We start from the raw sequence: 21,969 nt of genomic DNA on the forward strand, positions 1-21,969 counted from the left end.
AAAGTGAGTGAGCACCACAAAAGTGGCTATTATCTTGTACATGAAACAAAATAAAAAGAATCCTTCCTAGTAGCACCTTAGAGACCAACTAAGTTTGTCATTGGTATGAGCTTTCGTGTGCATGTACACTTCTTCAGATACACTGAAACAGAAGTCATCAGACCCTTATATATAGTGAGAGGGTGGGGAGGGGTATTACTCAGGAGGGTGGTGGGAAAAGGTGAAAGACTGATAGGTGTGGTAAACCTGTTGACCACTGTTAACGAATGCAATTGGTCTTACAGGAAAAAGCAAGGGGTGAGATGGCTAAATATAGCTTTATCATGTATAATGAGATAAGAATCCAATGTATTTATTCAGACCAGGTCTCTCCATGGTTTTAAGTTTGGTAATACGTTGCAGTTCAGCAACTTCTCTTTCCAGTCTATTTCTGAAATTCTTTTGTAATAAGACAGCTACTTTGAGATCTTGTATAGAATGTCCTGGGAGATTGAAGTGTTCTCCTACTGGTTTCTCTGTCTTGTGATTCCTTTAACTTTAAATAAACTTTAAAGAAAAATCTTGTATATTTAAGCTGTGAACTGCCCTGAGATCTACAGATGAACTTTATGTTGTGAACTGCCCTGAGATCTACAGATTTCATAAAAAATAAAATAAAAAGCATATTGGGTGTTTATATATATTCCTAGGCTTTCATGAGCCTCACAGATAACAAAGTTCCCCACTGAAACCTTGGAGAGCTACTGCTATTCAGTATAGACAATGCTGAACTTGATGGACCCAAGGGTCTGGCATTGTGCAAAGCAGCTTTCTGTTCTCAAGATAATGCTGACAGAAGCATAACGCGAATGCGTTAAAGGAGAGTATTTTGTTAATGTTGATGTTGTGAACCACCCTGTGATCTTTGGATGAAGGGCAATATAGAAATGTAATAAATGATGATAATGACAACAACCACATGACAATAAGCCATTCACTATCCCTTTGTTGCTGTGAAATGTATAACCAAATTTTTCTGATAATGTACTAAGATGAATTTTTTTGGCAGGCATTGCTGTGAGACTGAGATCTTTTAGGTTAAATAGCTGCATCATATATGGTCCTGTTTTATCATTTCTGCAGATCATTAAGAGAGGCTGCAATGTGAATGACAGAGATGGATTGACTGACATGACTCTCTTGCATTACACATGCAAGTCAGGGGCTCATGGTATTGGTGAGTGAATCAATTTGAGACCTTCACTGCCAGCTGTCTTTCTAGCAGAAGGAGAGGTTTCTCTACCTCTTCCACTGGTTGTGCTGCCACTGTGCTTAGATTGACTAGTTGAGGAGGGCTGTATCCTTGAGGCTATCCATATACCCCGTGGGAATCTTATTTAATTATATTAAAACTGCTTCTTGCTTACAGAAGAGTTCTCAAAGATGCGTAAGATGTACAATCTTGTGAATTTGTCAAGTAACAATTAAGCAATAACCTTTTAGCAGCCGAGAAAAGCATGTACTGAATCGGCAGGAAGTCCAAGCAACAGTCTTTTTAAAACAACGAACAACACTATGGAAGCCTTGCCATAAAAAGGATGGTTTTCACTAGTTAATGAAAGATTATTAAGGAAATGTGCCTGATTCCTCTTCCCATTCCTAAATCTCTGGAGATTCTTGAGTATCTGCATAATCACCCAGTCTTCCATAAAAGCAGAGCCTGGAAGCTATATGGTCACGTCTCTTTGATTGTACTCAGTAGGTGCTTGTGGTGTCTTCTAAAGATAGCAAAGCATCAGATTTTCACTTCCAGATTTTTAGTTTTTTGTTGCCTATTCTATGTCTCTGTAAGTTTTGTGACCTTCGACATAGCACTTTTTGATACACATTTTTTCCTAGCAACACAGTGCAGGTGATTAAACACAATGCAGGTGATGTCATTTGAATTGTAATTTGATTCTTTATCTTGAAACATGATTAATAAAACTATTGGAAGGACACAGTGGGGATACATGTTTTCTAATATCACCTGACATTCAGAAACGAATGCTTTAGATTCTAACCCAGTCTCTGTTGACTTTGTGTATGTGTATCTATACATGCTTTGGAGCTGTGACTCCTGATCCACTTGAGTTAGAGCATTTGCTTTAAACCTGTCTTACTCATATTCAAGCCAACAAGCATATCTCCCTTGGCACAGTGTTCTGGTTTGATGTGCTTTGGCATTGTGCCACTGAGTAAATGACCCACTCTGCCTGGGGTGGTTGTGCATCAGCCCTGTGCCATCATACCCAGTACAGGGTAGGGAATATGATTCATTGTGAGTCAGCTCATGTCCCATCATTCCTGTTTTAAGATACAAAGGATATTTCAGCCCCTTCTCTTACTTCTGCAAACCAAGACTTAATTAAGCCTTAAATCAAAGCATTCTGAGCTGCTTGACATGTCATAAAAATCCTACAGAGAAGCCACTTCTATGTAGAACTGAATGCAAAAGCCACATACAGTATAGGCTTTCCCCATGCAAGTGCACATAGGAAGACCTGTAAAGCTTGCTTTCACTTCATTTTCCTAACTGTGTTCAAAGGCAATAACTGCCTGACTAGTCCTTAAATCTAGCTTGTCAAGGAACATATTGCTTCGAATGCCTTGGCTTCATAACTGTTGCTGTAAAGTTGCCAGCATTCTTTGGACATGATGTCCAATTATCTAACATTGATACAGCCTATTAAATAACCACAAAGCCAGTTATAACGTGCCGTTTTAAAAAATCTGCTTTGCAGGGGATGTTGAGACTGCCGCCAAATTTGCCTCCCAACTTATTGACTTGGGTGCAGATATCAATTTGAGGAGCCGTTGGACAAACATGAATGCTTTGCACTATGCTGCCTACTTTGATGTTCCAGAACTCATTAGCGTCATTTTGAAAAATGCAAAGTCAAAAGGTAAATATTGCCAAATAGATGCTGTATTTCTTACCTGTGTTGATACCTTCAGTGTCACAAAATGGCTTTTCCCCATGTTATTTTTCTTGACACATGTATGAAACTGAAAAATGGAGAGCAATTTGCATCTTAAGGCATCTGTTGTGAGAACATGTTCCAACAGTCCAAAATGGCATTTTGTCTCTTCCCCATCTGTGCTATGCAGTGAATCTTAGCTGTGTCTTGATGCAGCTCTAACTTTTCCATCATTGGCTGTTACATCATTGGTTGTGGGTAGGGGCATGGAGAACTTTGCATGTCCACAGTTTGTCCTTTACAATGTCCAGATAGTCAGATGCATATTTACTATCCATATCCATCTGAATATGCTGACATTGTTAAAAAGCACATTTCTGCCATTCAAAGCTGCATATTTTGAACCTTACAAAGATAACACATCTTATGACAAGTATGGAAAGCAACATCAGAAGTGAACATATATGATGTGCAAACTTTTCTCTAATCTAAATTTTTGTATCTTTGTTTGGAATTCTTCTTTCACTTTTGTCATTTTTGTAACTCAGTAGTAACATTCCATGTCAATTGCATTCCATGTTTTCATATTTTGTTGGAAGCCAACTGGAGCGGCTGGGGCAACCCAGTCAGATTGTTGGATGCTATTGTTAATCTTGTATTTGGCCAAGTAATAAATATATGAGAGCTGAAGCCTTTATAAATTGCTACTGGGATGGGTGGGAAAATGCACGTTTTGAGTTGGTTCTCTGAGAATGCTGATTAAGTAATGGAAGAGTGAACAAACAAAGACAAACTTGTTTCAGTTACTGTTTCCTGACTTTTTGATCCCTCTTATAGGAGAAGTAGTGTTGGAAAATCTAGCAAATTCATTTTGGAGAATGTAGGAAAAGTTGTAGCACTTCTGTTTGTCTTGCCCTTTGGAGCAGAATCAGAGAGAATTTGAGGCTGTAACTAAATACTGTCACTAAAAAGGGTGTTGCTTATAATGGTGTTCCTGTGTTGATTTGTCCTTCTTTCCCTGATAATGCATCGCTTACTCCTTTTGTGACAACCCTCCCAAATTGAGTGCATTTCCTTGTTCACATTCCATATTATTGCCTGCTGCTGGCCGGAAAATAGAGTGTAATGCAGGGAGGAGAAGGAAACAGCTGACATCTCCCCCCCCCAAAAAAAACATCATTGTATTGTATTGCATGCAATGTTTAGTTTTTGCTTGAATGTAAATGAACACATTTCTTCCCCGATACTGTTCATATAACTGTGCTGCTGACACGCAACTCTATTTGAGTCAGGAGAGGCTGTGCGAGTTGTGGATCAGAGTCTGGATGCAGTGGAGGGATGAGTGAAGGCCAATACACTGATGCTGAATTGTAACAAGACGGAGGCTTGGTGGTTCCTTTGACTGGGAAATGGAGAGAAAGCGTGTTTTTTATGGTTTTATATTCCCCCTTAAGCAGTGGCTTTGTAGTCTGTGCATACTCTTTGAACCATTTGTAGCGATGGAGCAACTCTATGAAAAAAGGTTGCAGCGGTTAGCACTTTTTAATTTAGAGAAAAGGTGCATAAGAGATGACATGCTAGAAGTTTATAAAATTATGTATGGTGGGGGAAGAGCCCCTCCGCCCAATAACACTAGAAATCATGGATATCCAATGAAGGCGAGTGTTGGAAGATTCTGAAGAACGTCCTTCACACAGTGGATTGTTAAATCATGAAACTCTTTCCCACATGAGGCAGTGATGGCCGTCAACCTAACTGGCTTTAAAAGCGGATTAGAGAAATTTGTGGAGGAGAGGGTTATTGATGGCTACCAACCATGATGGCTATGTTCTGCCCCCACAGAAGGGGCAGTGCATCTGAACGCCAGTGGCTGGAAAACACAGGAAGATTTAGTGCTCTTGGGCTTGTATCCTGCTTGCGGGTTTCCCACAGGCATCTGGTTAGCCACTGTGAGAACAGGATGCTGGACTAGATGGGCCATTGGCCTGATCCAACAGGCTTCTTCTCACATTCTTATGACCATTTTGACAGGATAGAATCCTTTCTTCCATCTTCCTTACCCTCGTTTTTGATTTCAGTGCGACAGATGAAAGGCATGTTTCTGTTTCAAAACAAGTTCCCAGAGAGATTTCTCCACCCACACTGATCCTGATCCAGGGATGGCAGCTGTTTGCCTGCTTATCTGCAGGGTGCAGTGATTTATGTAGCTAACTTCTGATGGCACATTTCACCAGTTTGGCAGGCAGGGGTGTGATGAGGATGCGAGAGGCTTTCTGTCCCTCCCTCAATGGACGATCAGAATTTCTTTCCCCCTCTGGAAACAGATAAGCTGGACAGGGAGAGGCTGACAGCATGAGTCAACCATGAGATGGCATTCTCATAATTCAGGAATACTGCACATGAAACTTGACTGCTGGACATTCTAACCTTGTTGATAGGATCTTTTTTTTCTTTGCTGAAACATCTTTTTGCATACAGAGATAATGAGGGTGATTGCCAAGAAGATGGACAAACAGCTTCTGTTCAGATTGGCAGTCTGTTATATGATAATCCTAGCCATTAGGATCTGCAGCAACATGTTCTGTTCACTTTGGTGCTAGGCAAACTTGTCTGCAGCTTGTTGGATATTACATACCTGTTGTAATCTACTTCAGGAAAGTGAAGGTTTTACATAACCCTGAAAGGGAACTTTACTTGGTTGACTCCCAGAAGACTGAAACTCTCAATTAAGGAAACAGATCAGGACGATGTTGCAGCATCTGATTTGATTTGGCTCATGGCATGTATTCCAAAACTTTCAGGGGTTTGATCTACAAATGGAATGCAGTTTGTGGAGCAACATCTTGCTCTGCTAATTAATCCATTGGAGTGCAGTTGTCAAGTTACGTTGCTGCTTACAGGCAGGGATTTGCAACTGTCAGCTACATGGAATCATCATATTTGATAAATCTCCATGGGGGACTCTGGGTGCCTTATTTTGTTTATTAATTTACATGTGTGTCAAGGTGACTTGCAAACATATAACAAAAACAGCCAAAACAGTTTTTAAAAATGTAACAAAAAAACAACAACCTGGTAATAAATAGGTGTTTATTTTCTGTTGTTTTTAAATCCTAAGACAGAAACCTTCTCATCCAGCTGGAAAAGCTTGTTAAAATAAAATGTCTTCAATTGTTTCCGGAAAGTACAAATAGTGGTTGCTTGTCATATCGCAACAGGCACCTTGGTTTTTTGTTGGTTTTTTAATAAAAAATTGCTTTCATAATTGCATCCAATTTGGAATGCAAGTTGTAGATGTGGGAACTGACATTTGGATATGTAAATCCTTGGGTTGTTTTACCAGATGTCCAAGGGCTCTGTTCTTTCAATGTAGGCTAACATTTCCCTATATAGAAGCATCTGGATGCTGGCCAGTACTGGAAGCAAAACAAACCGCTCACCCTCACTGGAAAATTGGTACCTCAGTATGTGGTAAAACAATCCATCAGTTTCTGCCCAGACGTCTGCACACTCCTATCCTGTTTTGTAGCTTGCTTTCAGGTCCAACTGAACTGTCCTTAATAAAGAAAGGGTCTGGGTTGGTTGATACTTTTCTCTAATCAAAAGTGCTGTTTTGATTTTCAAAGCACTTAATTTAAATATTGTCAAGTGTGTCTTTTTTATAAAATCTTGTTATTTGTATTGGTACAGATATGCGTTCACTTGTGCATTAAACCAGGCTTCCTCAACCTCGGCCCTCCAGGTGTTTTGAGACTACAATTCCCATCATCCCTGACCACTGGTCCTTCTAGCTAGGGATCATGGGAGTTGTAGGCCAAAAACATCTGGAGGGACGAGGTTGAGGAAGCCTGCATTAAACTATTGAGATAGTTGAAGCACATGGTATAGTTGGGAAGGGCCCAAAGTAGATGTAACTAATTGCATAAAAGCATACATACGTGTAAATAGCAGCTGTAGCAGAGCCTGAATAGCATCGAGGTAACAAGGGTGGGGAGGAAAAGTTTAACCCTTTGCCCTGCCATAGTCCCAATGAAAGTCCCTTTCCTCAAAGCTGCTTCTGGACTTTCCTCCTAATGCAAATAGCCACTTGGGTTTTTTACCCTGCGTGGAACCAAGGCAGAGGAGAAAGGGTTAAACTCTCCCCACCCCCCACAAGCACCCTGCAGCCCCGATGCTGCTTTAAGTCCCTGTGGCTGCTATTTTATATTTTAAAGCACATGTTAATTGCCTTCATGCAGTTCAGTGTTGCATCAAGTTTGGCTATAAGCATTGCTACTCTGGGACTGGTCAGTGCCTGAATGGGAGAATGAATGAATCCTATGTGTACTCCTTGACTTCTAACACAGAAGAAATATGGGATATAAATTATGCAGTTACTACTACTATAGCATTGACTGTATCTTAAATTTAAAATCTAACATTTAAGATTAATAATTGTATTTATCATTGCAATTCAAATTCTGAATGAAAACAAAACATGGTACCAATCTAGAATGTTCAAAATGGACAAATGTTTCTTGATCCTCATATCTATCTGGTGCTTAATTATAGATGTCGATGCCACCTGCAGTGACTTTGATTTTGGAACAGCTTTGCATATTGCTGCCTTCAACTTGTGTACAGGAGCTGTAAAGCGCTTATTGGAACACGGAGCCAACCCGGCCTTTAGGGTGAGGTTTTGATTTGCAACCAATTTTGGTTCATCTGACTATCTTTAAGACCCTCTTACAGAGAGATTGTCAAAATGTATTTTTTCTATTAGTTAGATATTGACAAGTGAAAACTGCTTTTTTGCATTGGTGGGGGGGATGAACACTCTTATCTCTCACTCCATTTTAGGCTTGAACATATATTAGTTAGTCTTCAGGAACAATTCAGATTCCTAGATGCTAGCATTGACTTTTTCTGAGCTGCATGAGCCTTGTATTTTTAAGTTTCCTGTGCTTTAGACATTTAGCTAGAAAACTATTTACCTTTTCACCGTGGGTTATTTATTACCCAGTTATCAATGTCACAGCTCTGTTTTTGAATCCTGTTCATCCTGTATCTCATTATCATTATCAAATGTGTTCATATTCTGCTTTTCCAGTTAATGCTCCAAGTAGCTTATATTGTAAGCTGCCCCTGTGATTCCCAGATAATTTAATAGAAATTTAATAAATAATTATTATATGTCAGAAAAACAGTTAATCAATATATAGACACAACAGAGCCAGTAATAAATATATCAAACACAATTGCATAAATGTTGGTTGATATCCATCATTGAATTATGCAAGTGGAAGAAATGGGGATTCCTCTCCCCGCACCTGGGCGCTCCCCCATGTGCTCTACAAATCTCCTCTGGAGGGTTGCCCAAACATCTGCAGCAGATTTGGAAGCTGCAGAGGAGAAAGGAAGGAGAAATCCTTTGTAAGTGGAAGTCCGTTCTTCTGTGAAGACACAACTGGATGTTACCTGCAGTATTTTATACCTATATTAGGTATAAAATACTGCAGGTAACATCCAGTTGTGTCTTCACAGAAGAAGAATACCTAATAAAATAAGAAAATGTTCACATTAACATTCCCTTAAGCACCTAAATCCACCCCTTTCCTCCTACGTGTTTTGTTCTACAGAATGACAAGGGACAGACTCCAGCAGATGTGGTTCCTGATCCGGTGGACATGCCACTAGAGATGGCAGATGCAGCAGCCAGTGCTAAAGAAATTAAGCAGATGCTCTTAGATGCAGTGCCTCTGTCTTGTGACATTTCCAAGGCCCTGCTTCCAAACTATGATAATGTCACTGGCAAAGATATGCTTGGATCCCTTGGCCTGAAGCTTGGAGATCGCGTTGTCATTGCAGGACAGAAGGTATGCTGAAAAACAAGCTGCAGAAGGGAAGCAGTACGATGGGTATGAGGAAGGGCCTACTGTAGGGGGAAGCTTCCTGAGCTTTTCAGCCTTGCAGAAATGTTCAGAAGCAAAGGGTTCTGCAGGTTTTAACTCAGGGGCCTTATTCAGCTTGTTGAGTATAGTGTCCTGATTACAGTATAACTTGGCCCACAGTTATTGTTCTTCACAGTTGATTCTGTTGTTACTCAGCCAGGGTTATACATATATATAACACATTTGTTTCAGTGCCAGTAAGATTCACAGTAATTCTGTGCAAGTGGGATTTTTAGATGATGACAAACCCTGCTTCTGCTCTGAAATGTAATAACGTATAAAGTCATTTCCACAGCTGTCTAAGCAAACAGGAAATGAAAGCTCTACATAAAGCTTTGTTTCCACTGTGAATCTTCTCCACACATGATGCAGGAAGAAAAATCAATACTGGTTAGTGCAGTCTACATTTGATTCTGGAAAAGTTTCTCAGCCATTTGCTGTAATGAGCCAGTGGAGATTAGTTTTTAAAGGGCATTCATAACTCTGCATCCCGTGGATAGGTCAGTGGATCACACCCACATATAAAAGTCATAAGCCTTGCCTACACAAGGGAGATGCAGCTGTTCTGTGTCCTAAAACCAATCAACAGAACACTGTGTCGGGGCTTTCAAAAAGTTGCCTCCCCACATTGTTGCTCATGTAAAACTGAAGAACCCTTTGCATTTCAAGAACAATTTTACAGACTATATGGATTTATGCCTCTACCCTTGCTAGCAGAAACTTCCTGAAATTCAGTTAAATGACTAATACTGGAATATGGGAACCTGCAAGTTACAAGTGCAATTGGTTTATTACCTTTTAATATAAAAAATGAAGTGGGATGTCCTGTGTGATTTTGCTCTTGAGGCACTTGTGATCTGTTGGGAAAGACCTATGTCGCATAATTGCTCCGGTTGATATTTCCACAAATGAGTAAAAGATGGATTAATTCTTAGCCTCTTAATAAGTTAACTACTTTTTAGAGTAGCACAGTTAGTTTTTCTTGGAGGAAATTAAATATTTAGCTTTTTACTAGTTAGAGTGTTAGATTTCTGATAATTTGATGCAATTTTTGTAAAATGATTAATAAATGTTCAGAAATCTCTGGTTTGTGTATCACATTCTTTACAAGTATGCTTAATTTAGCAGGAAGTTTGAATGAGCAAGGGCTGCATTTGGGAAGCTGGGTATCTCTACATCTTAGGCTCTGGATGTTAAAACATTGTAAGCGTCCATCTATACATGATAACTGGTTCCACTGTTGAGCTATTCTTACAAATGTTCAACCAAAAACCTACCCTCCAAGCCCATTGGAGTAGCAGCAGACAAGTCTTTGCTGTGTTCGAATATCTGAAGGGTTGACTCATAGAAGAGTGCTTGTGTTAGGGTGGGACAGATCCGTGAGATAAAAAATACTGCACTTGAACTCTTCCCCTCCTCCAGATCCATGTATTCAATCTTCACACTGCTTCTTCTTTTTACTTTTGAAAATAATCCATTACAAAGGTTGATGCATAATTTTTACCCCCCCCCCCCCTTTAGGTTGGCACATTAAGATTTTGTGGCACAACAGAGTTTGCCAGTGGGCAGTGGGCTGGCATAGAATTGGATGAGCCTGAAGGAAAAAACAATGGAAGTGTTGGCAAAGTACAGTACTTCAAGTGTGCACCAAAACATGGTAGGTATAACTTTTCTATATATATTTGAGATGCATTGCCTTGCAGATGCTTTAATGGAATGCCTTTTTACTTCGGCACATATATATCATGTTAAGCAATTTTCCCCACTTGCTGGATGTTTCTCTGATTGGACTTTTGGGCTTAAAATAAAATGCATGGTTCCTGTCAACACTTTTCAACAACAATAGTTTTGCTAAGTTCTTAGTTAGCAGTAGTGTCCCCTACTTTGCTTGCCATATAGATAGTAATTTAGATGGATGTTTGCTGTGGATGTTAATAGTGATATTATTTATTTATTTATTTATTTATTTAATTTATTTAATTTATTTATTTATTTATACCCCACCCATCTGGCTGGGTTTCCCCCACCACTGGGCGGCTTCCAACAAATACCAAAATACATTAAAATATCACAGATTAAAAAACTTCCCTAAACAGGGCTGCCTTTAGGTGTTTTCTAAATGTCAGGTAGTTGTTTATCTCCTTGACCTCCGATGGGAGGGCATTCCACAGGGCGGGCGCCACTACCGAAAAGGCCCTCTGCCTGGTTCCCTGTAGCTTTGCTTCTCGCAGTGAGGGAACCGCCAGAAGGCCCTCGGCGCTGGATCTCAGTGTCCGGGCTAAATGATGGGCGTGGAGACGCTCCTTCAGGTATACAGGACCAAGGCCATTTAATATAAGCAGTATGCTCTATCCCTCTGTTAGCTGCAATATCCCTATTTCTTAAGAAAGATAATTGAAGGTATAGTTAGGAAAGATGGCAGCGATGGCAAAATGGCTAGGACACAAGTCATGACGCCAGTTCTCATGTCATTCGCAAGCTTGTTTGTGCAGAAGCTTAAGTATTTGTTTTAGTGTGCTCCATCTCCTATCTATAAGAGGAAAGTAGAATACTTGAAGCAGCATTTAAGACTGACTACAAAAGTGTCAGGTACTTGGCAGTTATTTAAATACTTGAACAGTCATAAATACTTGAATAAGGTTATCAAGGAGTAGCTGAGCTCTGCAATTAATAGCTTTTATTTCTCTTGTGTGTCTTCTCTGCCCAGGTATCTTTGCACCTCTCTCTAAAATAAGTAAAGCTTCAGAACACAAAAAGAATGCAAAGGTTTCTTCCTCACGACCTTCGCCTGCTGTCAAGTCTAAGAAAATTGATGTAACGCACATAACATCCAAAGTGAATTCAGGTAAGCATGATAGCCCAATTGTTTTTCAAATTGAAGCCAAATGCCCATATAGCCAAAGAACATGTGAGGAAGATGGCCTCTTTTTTGGTCCAAAATCACAACCCATTGTTTGTAGGCAAGTGCTGTGTTGTGTTAGAGGGTAAATAATAAGAAATTGTATAATATTTGGTAGGTTTAGGTCAGATCAGGCATAAACTTGCTTTCCCAGGATGGTTTTTAACCTCTTTTCCACATGTTGTTGTTTTGAGTGTATGTATTGTGGTACAGTACAGTACTTGTTTTACTATTGGAAACCACCTTGAAATCTAGTTACACTTTCCTTTGTTAAACCTGCCAGCCCGTTGATGTACCTGTGCTGAGGGAGGAGTCAGCCCTAGCCCCCCACCTGCTGGAGCAAACAGGCCTTGCAGATGAGGAGGAGATGCAGCTGCACTGGCCTCTGTGGATTTGAGAAGGCAGGAATTGTGACTCCTCCCCTGAAGTGCCAGCAGCATCTTTTGTTGTGGTTGGCTCTTGGTTGTGAGCTGTGAAATCCTTTATAGATCATGTCCTCATAGAATGTAGACAGCTGTCTTTTACCAAGTCAAATGTTTGGCCACGTGGCCTAGTACTGTCTGCACTATCAGTGGCCTTCCATTGTTCCAGGTAGGAGTCTTGGAGTTGCCATGGACTCAGTTGGTGTGCTCCACTCACTGAGCTAGGATCCCATCCTTCTCATACGGTTCTGTACACCCTGTTCTGTTTTGATATTCTGTTAGTGGTGCAGATTTTAAAAGAATTTACATTTAAATTGTGGATTCCTCAACCTCTCACCACCTGTTCAACACTGTCCTTTCATATTGCCATAAAACCTGTCCCCTCTTACAAAGGCTTTGGCTCTAGGACTCTAATAGTTAAGCCTGTCCAGCCCTCAGGAGGTGGGGTTTTTGTTGTTGTTTTGCTTAATGGGGAAACTGTCCCCCACCTTCCTTTGACTCAATGGAGCCACTGGTGAGAGAGATAGTTCTAATAGATGTGACAACTAACTGTAGCTTTTAAAAATACTGTTTTTTCCTGTTGATACTCTTTTTAAAAGGAATGACATGGTTTGGGGCATTGGGTTAAATTTTAAATTTAAATTCTCTGAGTAATGGCTGTTTTATCATATTTCCTCCCAGAAAAGTATTCATAAATTGATTTGTAAACATGTTTGTTATTGCTAGTCGTGCTAGTCTTATTGAGGCTGGTCTGATAAACATCTAATAATAGAGTACATTCATGAATTAGTACAAAAAGCAGCTCAGCAGCCAAGATTAAGCCAATAGATATGCATTTAGTTGATAAATAATAAAGTTCTGCCCTTTATGTTTTGGCCAGAAAAATCAGCTGCAGACTTCTGTTCTCTGATATTAGTGGCATGTCTATCAATGTGGAATAGAAGACCCATGGAACATTACTAAGGCTGATTATTATTTTCCATGCATTGTTTATGCGGGATGCTACTGTTCTGACATAGGCTATTCTCTTAGGAAAACAACTGATTCTATTGTAAAATACTTCTATAGGTAAATGTATTTTAAACTCTAGTTTTGAGGGCTTCAAAAGTTGTTGGTGCTAGTACAAATAAATCTGGGGGCATAACTTTATGCAATATGAGAAACCTGTGATTAGAATACCTTTGTGATTTAATAAATAGTAGTCATGCTGTTTTGGGGTATTTTCACATCCTTTGGTCTCACGAGTCTGGCGTGTCAGCTTTTCAGCCAGGGTTGCTGTCCATGCTCTGGAGGTACCTTGCTTCCATGTTCAAGCCCAAGGCAGTGTGCCCTTGCATGGCTATTTCCATACATGCTGACGTGAGGAGGAATGCTAAAAGTTCTTTATGAGCAATTGGTGGAGTAGACAGGTGCTTTATTCTAAGTAAAGCAAGTTGAGGACAGGGTTGTAGGTCTGTTTTGATATTAAACTGAATTCTTTAAATGCCAAAACCCAAAATGGGCAAAGAGATTTGCAAAACCACCATATATGTATGTAATATCCAGTCTCCCCACATCCTTTCCAGCAGGTTGATGTTGCTCAGGTATCATGTGTGATATTTGCACATGCATAGCATTTTAAAGAAGTTCTGTAACCCTATTGATGGGTGATAAAGAAACTAATAAATTAATAGCAATTAAGTACTTTTTTCAATCCTGTGCTGAAAGGGGGCGAGAAACAAGAAAGTCACCTTAGTTCTGAATATTCATGTTTGTTCAGATTGCTATTGTTTAAATCAGGGCTGCTGAGCCCACAGTCCACATCTGGCCCACAAAATAGTTTCTAGTAGCCTAATAGCCCACTGCCAAAAATAGGCACTACTTCTTCCCATAGAAAAGTGCCTCTTCTCCCTCTGGTGCAGTGCCATTTGAGTCGATGCCTTCTGAGTTTCCATCAGAGGTTTTCTCAAAGTCTGATGCCTGAGATCACTTAACTGGGAATAAACTTGGGAATCCTCTCATCCATTCAAGGCATAAGCTGTACTACTGAGATTTTCAGCATTTTGTCTTCTTGTGGGGGAAATAAGACTTGGTATTCATGTTTTATTCATTGGTGTAAAAGGATGAGGGAAATCTCTTGATACGACTCACAAATTTTGTAGAAGTAGGTGGTTTTTTTAGGTGATCTTGTCCTGTTGCCTGTTTGCTCTTTGGAAGGTAGAAGAACCATTACTAGACTACGATGGTTTCATTTATCTGGTTTGACTCACAGGCTTATCTGCATTGAAAAAAGACAGCACCCCAGATTCCACATATTTGGGCAGCAAAGAAGGAATGAAAACTCCACCTGGTAAAGAAGGTATGCATTCTTTAGATGTTTTTGGCTTCTGTACTTGGCATGACTTAAGAGAAATCCCATAACAGTCTCTCCCAAAGAGTGTAGAACTATGCCACTTAAAACTACTTTGTGCCTGTATTCTGGCTCCATAAAGCCCTGTGGTCACTTCACTAAGGGCTTATCCACACTTACCTTTCCTCTACTCTTTCTAGGCACGGCCTGCAATTTAAACTTCCATGTCCAAGTGGCCTCCCCCCTTCACTCTGGACCTTTTCCAAAATAAACCTCAAAATCAGAGTAAACGTCAGTCTGTGCAAACCCCCGAATTGACATTTGCTCCGATTCTGCTTTGAAGAGTGAGTTTTCACAGAGAAAGCTCTGGCAGGGGTGGGGTGGGGAGCCTGTTCTGCCTGGAAAGAGCGGGTCAAAAAGTAAGTGTGGATAAACCCTAACAAGGAGGAATGTGGTGCATGTATGGGGTGTATGGAATAGAATAGAGCAGAACTAGGTGGAAGAGCTCAGCTCTTTAGATGCTCAGTCCCTTCCAGGTCGCATCTCTAGATGTTGCATCCCACAGACTGCATTGCCACTTTAATCAGTTGCATTCCATAACATGGGAGTCTCATTGTTATTGGCCGGAAGGGGATTTTTATAATGAAGATGTGCTTATGGCAATCTTGCAAAATTCAAGGGCTTCCCCCCCCCCATATGATAGCCATGGAAACGGTAAGGTCATACATTGTAACATGCTGTAGGAGCTCTTTGTAATGTCATCCCGCAATGATACAGGTCCATGTTAAAGCTTAGTACATGCAGCTGCCCCCCCCCCAACTCTCACAGTTTCTAATACAGGTAAAACCAACATCCTCCCCTCCGCTGCTGTGGCTTTGCAGAGCAGTAGCTCCACTGTTGCACCTGCAGCCCTGCAGCATGTGATGGGTGGAGTCAAAGATGTTGGGGGCTATGCCATCCTGGAGCTGGTGCAGTGATCGGATCTGATGCCTTCGTATGATAAGCAGTGAGACAGGCTTGGAGTCAGACTCAGACCAGGCTGGATCAGTCCTTCTGTGCATCTGGAGCAGCCCATTTCAGGGGCCTTCCAGCGGCTGACCTGCTAGCATCCCACCAGCAGCACTCCTGCTTGCAGGTTTGGTAGGTGGAGGGGGAGGCAGCACTGATGGAGTGATGCTTGTCCTGGCCGGTGGGAGGCCAGCTTAGGTGGGAGATCTGAGCAGAGCGATATCTTCGCCCAATCCAGCTCTGTTGCCAATATATCCAGTTTCGTGGTTGGGATACACCAAGGGTCAAGATCTTGACACACACTCTTCTGCTTAGAATAGGGCAGCAGAGGATGCTATGTGAAGAGAGAAGCTAGAGATAAATCTCTTTAGGCAGCTTGAACATCAAGATTTCACAAATTGAAATGAAAGTGATTTACCTCCCAATCTTATTTTATAGACTGGATTTTAATATTAATACGGTGCATAATAGCATGCAGTAGGCACTAATCCACGCACTTCATAATTCACCCGCAAAATGTCACACTCCCTGTTTCTCATCAAAGATTTAATAGATTGGCTATCAAAAGCAAAAGGCTGATGTCTTTTATTACTTGAGGCGGCATTATTTTTACAATTATGCTCCCTGCTTACAAGTATTACACAATATTAAAGTGGGTTTGAAAGACTGTTAAGTGGTGTCCATCATGAAAAGTTAGCTTTATGCATATGGTTTCTTTTCTTTTCTTCTCTTACTTGAGGGAATGACATCTTTGACATCTCGCATATCTGTCAGGTTTTCCCTTTTCTCACAAGGAAGCCTATTCAGCATAAGGGAATTTCCCTTTTAAAAAGGGAGAACTTGACAGCTCCTGTCTTGTATGCATCTTTTTCTTTATTTTGTGTGTCTGAATAATTCTTTGGTTTCTTCTATTTTGTTTAGAAAAAGCAACTTCCCTTGGATCCAACAGCTCTTCCTCTTCCACTACATCTTTAGACAGCAAGCAGAATTGCTCAAAGAAGTGGAATACCACAAGGAAAAATAAGAAGGAAGACTTGAAAAGCCATTCTGCTGCAACAAAAGGTATGCTTTCTCTGTAGTTGCTTTTTAAATAGTAATGTGAAGACAGTGGTGGCACTAAGAGGTCCATTTCCCTTAAGTGTAAATCTGGGCTTTTCTTTCTGCAGCTATTAAGATAAAAACAAGTCATCTGCAGACTTCTAGATGAGTTTTTTGTTGTTGGAGTATGGGTGGGATTACAAGGCTGAATTAACCATTTTGGTAACTGCCACCTTGTGGACAGCATGAACAGGTCCTGTTGTGGCCAGATCTTCCTAATGTGGAAACTGCCTCTCCTGTTCATGCATTATCATGTGGTGGTAGGAGAGGCCGTGTCCCTACCTGTATGTGTTTTCATAGCTCTGGGATACTCAGATACTTCCCACCCATAAAACTACTATGATGTGACTTTCTATAGTACTTATTTGAGTAGGCTAACACATTTCATACAGTCCTTAAGGTGTGTGTGTATAGACATGCCTAAAAATGAGAAGTGAAGCTGCTGTGGAAGTGGACCTGCAGTGTTTAGGTCAGATATAGAGCTCTCTCCAGCATTCAGCCTAGGGGAAGCCACCTCTATCATGTGTCAGAAGAAAGCAGCTGTACACAGCACTGATTGGCTAGCATCTGTGTCAGTAAGAACTGCCTCTCACAACTATCCCTGGAATAGTTTTTAAACTTTTAGAAACACTGGCTTGATTTCCTATAATAGAAAGTGCTGAATGAACTTTTCAATACCCATATATATGTGGGATTTTAAACAGTTGGTTAGAAAGGTAGACAGCCTAGCTCAGCCACTGAGTGTGAGGGGAAAATGCACACTTGAGAGTAAGCCCCATTTAATTCAGTGGGACTTATTTCTAAGTAAACATGCATATGTTTGGCTGTCTATTAATTAAAAATCCAAAGCAAGTGCATCTGTCATTTGCAGTGGGAAGCTGAACTCACCCTGCAGGAGAAAAAAAATGCATCATCTTCTTGATTTGAAGTAATGTCTATACTTGGCCGTGAGTACTCCATGTAGCTTTCAAAATTATTATTAAGTCTTCCCCTGTATTATACTAAAATTAATTTAGAAACTCCCTTTTTCCAAGATGCTAGCTTTTTGTGACTTCATGAATTAAACCCACAAGTGAAAGAAGGAAGTGAATTTCCCATTGCAAATGGGAGCAGAGCCTGCTGCAATTTTGCTCCTAGTTCTTAGTTTCTAAAACTTTTTGGGTATGCCCATCTTGAGTCCATATAATTTGTGTATTTTAACCTAGCCTGAAGACCGCATAGGCCTATTTGATTAGCTCTCTGGACTTGCTGCTGAGATCTTTAGTTTTATTTGAGGCACCAACCATATTGGTTCAATATACGAATAAATATTAATGATCCTTTTCTCTTACATTATTCAAATATCTTCTCCATTTCCTTAAATCTGGTTGAACAGGAGGAAACAACACTTTTCCATCTTCAAGAAGAAATCCTTTTGATGAAGGGGAGATTCAGATTGGAGACAGAGTACTGGTGGTAGGACAGAGAACTGGAATAGTTAGATTTTATGGGACAACTAAGTTTGCACCAGGTAAGCTTTCTGCTGTGAACATTTAGGGCAGAGCTAGGATTGCCTAGTGTATTTTAGATCTGTGACTGAAGCTAAAACTTTTGTCAGATAAAATAAAGCATTTAATTTGTTTCCTGGGTTTCATTTTTCAGAAGAATTCACATTATAGCTTCCAGTAAGAAACAATGCAAAATGCTAGTTAAGTACTATAAAATACCAATTCAAAACAAATAAAGTGAACAATCCATGTAAAATAAAATCTTAAAGCAGATTCTTGTAAACAGAGATGCCAGAGTTGAAGTTGGGATTTGAACCTGGAACCATCTGCGTGCAAAGCATTGCTAAGCTATGTGTCCTTTCAAAAGCAGTTGTGTTGGCATCATAAAAGTATCAGCCAGCATAAAAACCAAAGATTTCATTTTTTTGCTGAAGAAGTGTGACCTCTAATAACTACACACACAAATTCATCTGCATTTGTTCAGCCCTCTCAGTCAAGTGTATAGGGCTTGCAGATAAATAATCTGAGTCATTTCAAAACTGTGCCTTAGTATGCAAGGAGCAGGAAGCATAAGTGATCTGCACTTCCTGTTTTGGATATTTCCAAGCTGAACTACCAGTCAACAGATGGTGCAAAGCTCATTAACTATTGTATGCGACCCTAAAAACGGAACACATTTTACTTGTCCACGGGGCATTCAGGGGCTGTTAAACTTTGCCTCTGTGCACTGCTCTGCACACACACATACCCCAACTATCACCCTGAACTTGCTTGGATTCAGGGGGGTGGCATTTATAGTTCATTCAGAATTGAAAACAGTAAAAAGTGCATTGCGGCCACAATTATCCAAATAGCACCACTATTTGACACCGGGATTATAGGTATAGTGTTTATTTTGGTGTGTGAGACTTTACTACAAGTATGGTGCTTATTCTGTTAAAATAAATGAGATGGGTGGCTGGGGAGGGAGGAATATATCTCAGAAAACCTCTGATGTGTGTTTTGACCTCAGGGAAAGCTTGCTCTTTTGCAGAAAAACTCCTCCCTGTAGCATCTTACTTCAGATGACAGCTTTCAGTAGTGAGCCAAGGCATATTTTGTTGCATAAGTGTTGCTGCTGATAAACTGGCAAAGAATCTGTCGCTATTTCTTTTGAAGGCAGGAAGAAAACAACTCTTCCCCAGCTGAGCCTTTTAAATGCATGATGGAGTTCTGGCTGCTTCAGCTTGTAATTAGCATTGCCCTTAAAACGGCACCCTAAGCGCCAAATGACTTGAATTTTAATGTTGAGTCTTAATGGAGTTGGATAGCATGAGAAATAGGGCATTATGGAACTTTCTTCAGAATTAGCAAATGTAACACAGACTAGTGTTTAAATGAAAGTGTTGCTGTCTGATGACTTTCTTGGTGCCCTGCGAGGAAATAACTTTTCAAGAAAGCTCCATCAGACAATTTATTTGCTTCTTACAGTGCACACTAGAAGGTTCTTGTATCTTGGAAGACAAGTGAATGAAAGCAGCAGCAGTTCAAAGTATGGCTTGCACACTTTTGGATCAGGACTGAAGAAGGCAACCTTGACCTTGTAAATTTAGAGGCCCACAGTTCTAAAAGCTTTATTGCACTGTCTTACTTGGATGCACAACACTCTAGAAGCCTCTCCTTCCCTGATTTCCTTGCATTCCTAAAATCTTTATACAGAGGAATGAGATTAAGTGCTACTTCAAAAGTTGAAGCAACATTTGGAGAGAATGCTTATTCATCTTGATAGCTTCTTCAAGCTGATCTATTTAAGAGGCGTTCTTTTTTCTCTGCTCTCAGTTCCTTCTTCTTATTTGCTAATTGTAGATTTAAATTTGCCAAGAGCACAATGCTCCTGTGGCATACAGGTAGATAACAGCAAAACTGGAAAGAGTGCATCTTTGCCCTACCCGTGACTCTCTTAAAACATCTGGTTTTGCAGGTGTTTGGTGTGGAATAGAACTGGACAAACCTCATGGCAAGAATGATGGTTCAGTTGCAGGCATGCAGTACTTCAGCTGCCTCCCCAGATATGGTGTCTTTGCACCACCATCGAGAGTGCAGAGGTAAGTGCGGAGTTCATGACAGCAGGACAAAATGGTGTTGGCTTTACAGTTTGACCCAGATTACTTTCATCCATTTGGAGGGAAACACAGAGGAGTGCCAACACAGGTCTGCTGCCAAATTATAGATCGTCTCTGTTCTTTGACTAGATTGGCTGAAGGGAGCCAATCTGTCTTTAGAAGGCAAAACAACATACCTGTAAATGCAAAGGAGATTTGTGAGAGCACACAGGCCAGAGGAAATAGGAAGTTGAATTACAGCAGGTGGTGTGTCCTGGAGATTGTGAAGTGGAAAGAGAATGAGCTGGAAGCTGATGGGGAGAAGCATAGAAGAGTGGCACGATCGTAGCAGAAGGAATGAAAGGAGACTTTGGCAGTGCATTCTAAATTTCCAGAGCAGGGAATGGAACAAAGGGAGGAATGACACTAAATAAGAATTGGACTGTTCTTTTTCTTTTTCTTCTTCGACGCCTTGAGAGAGAGAAGTGTTAAATATATTATTTCATTTGCAGGCTAGTGGGATCGCTAGACTCCCTCACAGATGTTTCATCAAGTAAAATGAATCATTCTCTCCCTGGTAAGAATTTGACAAGTACCTGATTTCATTGCTTCATATTACCTGTGCAAATTGCAGCAACTGTAGCTACTTGGGGATGGTGGGAGTGAGAGTGAAATGGGAAGGCCTAAAGGCAGGAGCTTTTTCCATTTCTCTCTTCCCTCCCATTTCGCCTTCTTTTTCTTTAAAGTCTGTAACCCCTCCTTTTTGAAACAAACACAAAATGATATCTTAAAAGGCGTTTTATTATTTTCAATATTCCTGCTCAGTTCTCAGAACATTGTAGTGTGATTGCACGTGGTTGGACTAGGTGGTCCTTAGGATCCTTTCCAACTCCAAAATTCTATGATCTTTTTCAGTGAAATATGGGCATAACCTTGCCTACCTGTTGTGTGATTTTACTGCTGTGTTAAGTTGCCTTTGTTTGTGGACTTGTTTCCTAAATCCCAGGCTGTGGGGCTGACTTGGCGAGATTTTGAGCTAGTCATTCTAGACGCAGCTCAGCAATGCTGTGCAGTGTCCATTACTTTCAGTGGGACAGATCACAGCTGAATGGAGCCTGAGAAAACAGTACTGTAAAAAAGGAACTGAATAAATGAGTGTTGAGAAAAGGTGAAAGACCTTTGTGTGCTCTATGGATATATGAGGGGAAATAGGCTTGGAAATTTATATATGTTTGCCACTTACTAGACTGAATTGAAGTTTGTTTTTCTTATCATGTTCAGGTTTCCGACGAAGTTTTAGCACAACCTCTGCGTCTTCCCAAAAGGAATTAAACAGGAGAAACTCCTTTGTCAAGTGAGTGGCTCTTAGAAAAGGGAATGCATGTGTTGTCTGCTATGATTAGATGAATTCAACTCTCTTTTTTTCTCTGGAGGCATGCATGTTTACCCAGAAGTATGGCTACTGTGTTCACTGGAGTCATTTTGATATTGTTGCATAACTCTCAACACTAATCTCGAATGGTTATAGGAAGTCTTAAAGGCAGTGGTTCTCTTTTGCTTGCCTGCAAGTCTTGTTCCTGCACAGTGATGGCTGTCAGAAAAAGCTGGCTGTACATTTTAGAATTAATAACTGAAATCAGAATGGTAAAGAAATAGCCCTGGGCCAGGATCCCATTTCTGAGAATTATTGTGCACATTCCTTGCCAGCTCAATAGCTAGGCCAAAACGCTCCAGCGGACACGGACACACGCCAATTTTCCCGCTACCTTTTAACAG

General features: G+C 40.5%; 1 protein-coding gene across 5 annotated transcripts in view; it reads left to right on the top strand.

Moving 5' to 3' along the window:
* Positions 1-21,969, top strand: part of CLIP4 (CAP-Gly domain containing linker protein family member 4) — a 35,460-nt gene that overhangs the window by 11,209 nt on the left and 2,282 nt on the right. For all 5 annotated transcript variants that reach the window (XM_035111491.3, XM_088666610.1, XM_060272957.2 and 2 more), the window contains 12 exons: positions 1,123-1,216; positions 2,763-2,924; positions 7,491-7,609; positions 8,558-8,794; positions 10,391-10,526; positions 11,577-11,714; positions 14,442-14,528; positions 16,449-16,589; positions 18,001-18,135; positions 20,073-20,196; positions 20,706-20,770; positions 21,475-21,547. In XM_035111491.3, coding sequence (XP_034967382.1) covers positions 1,123-1,216; positions 2,763-2,924; positions 7,491-7,609; positions 8,558-8,794; positions 10,391-10,526; positions 11,577-11,714; positions 14,442-14,528; positions 16,449-16,589; positions 18,001-18,135; positions 20,073-20,196; positions 20,706-20,770; positions 21,475-21,547 — 1,511 coding nt within the window. The remainder of the gene's footprint in view (positions 1-1,122; positions 1,217-2,762; positions 2,925-7,490; positions 7,610-8,557; positions 8,795-10,390; positions 10,527-11,576; positions 11,715-14,441; positions 14,529-16,448; positions 16,590-18,000; positions 18,136-20,072; positions 20,197-20,705; positions 20,771-21,474; positions 21,548-21,969) is intronic.

Source organism: Zootoca vivipara, chromosome 3 (genome assembly GCF_965207765.1).
Source record: "Zootoca vivipara chromosome 3, rZooViv2.hap1.1, whole genome shotgun sequence".
Taxonomy (NCBI): domain Eukaryota; kingdom Metazoa; phylum Chordata; class Lepidosauria; order Squamata; family Lacertidae; genus Zootoca; species Zootoca vivipara.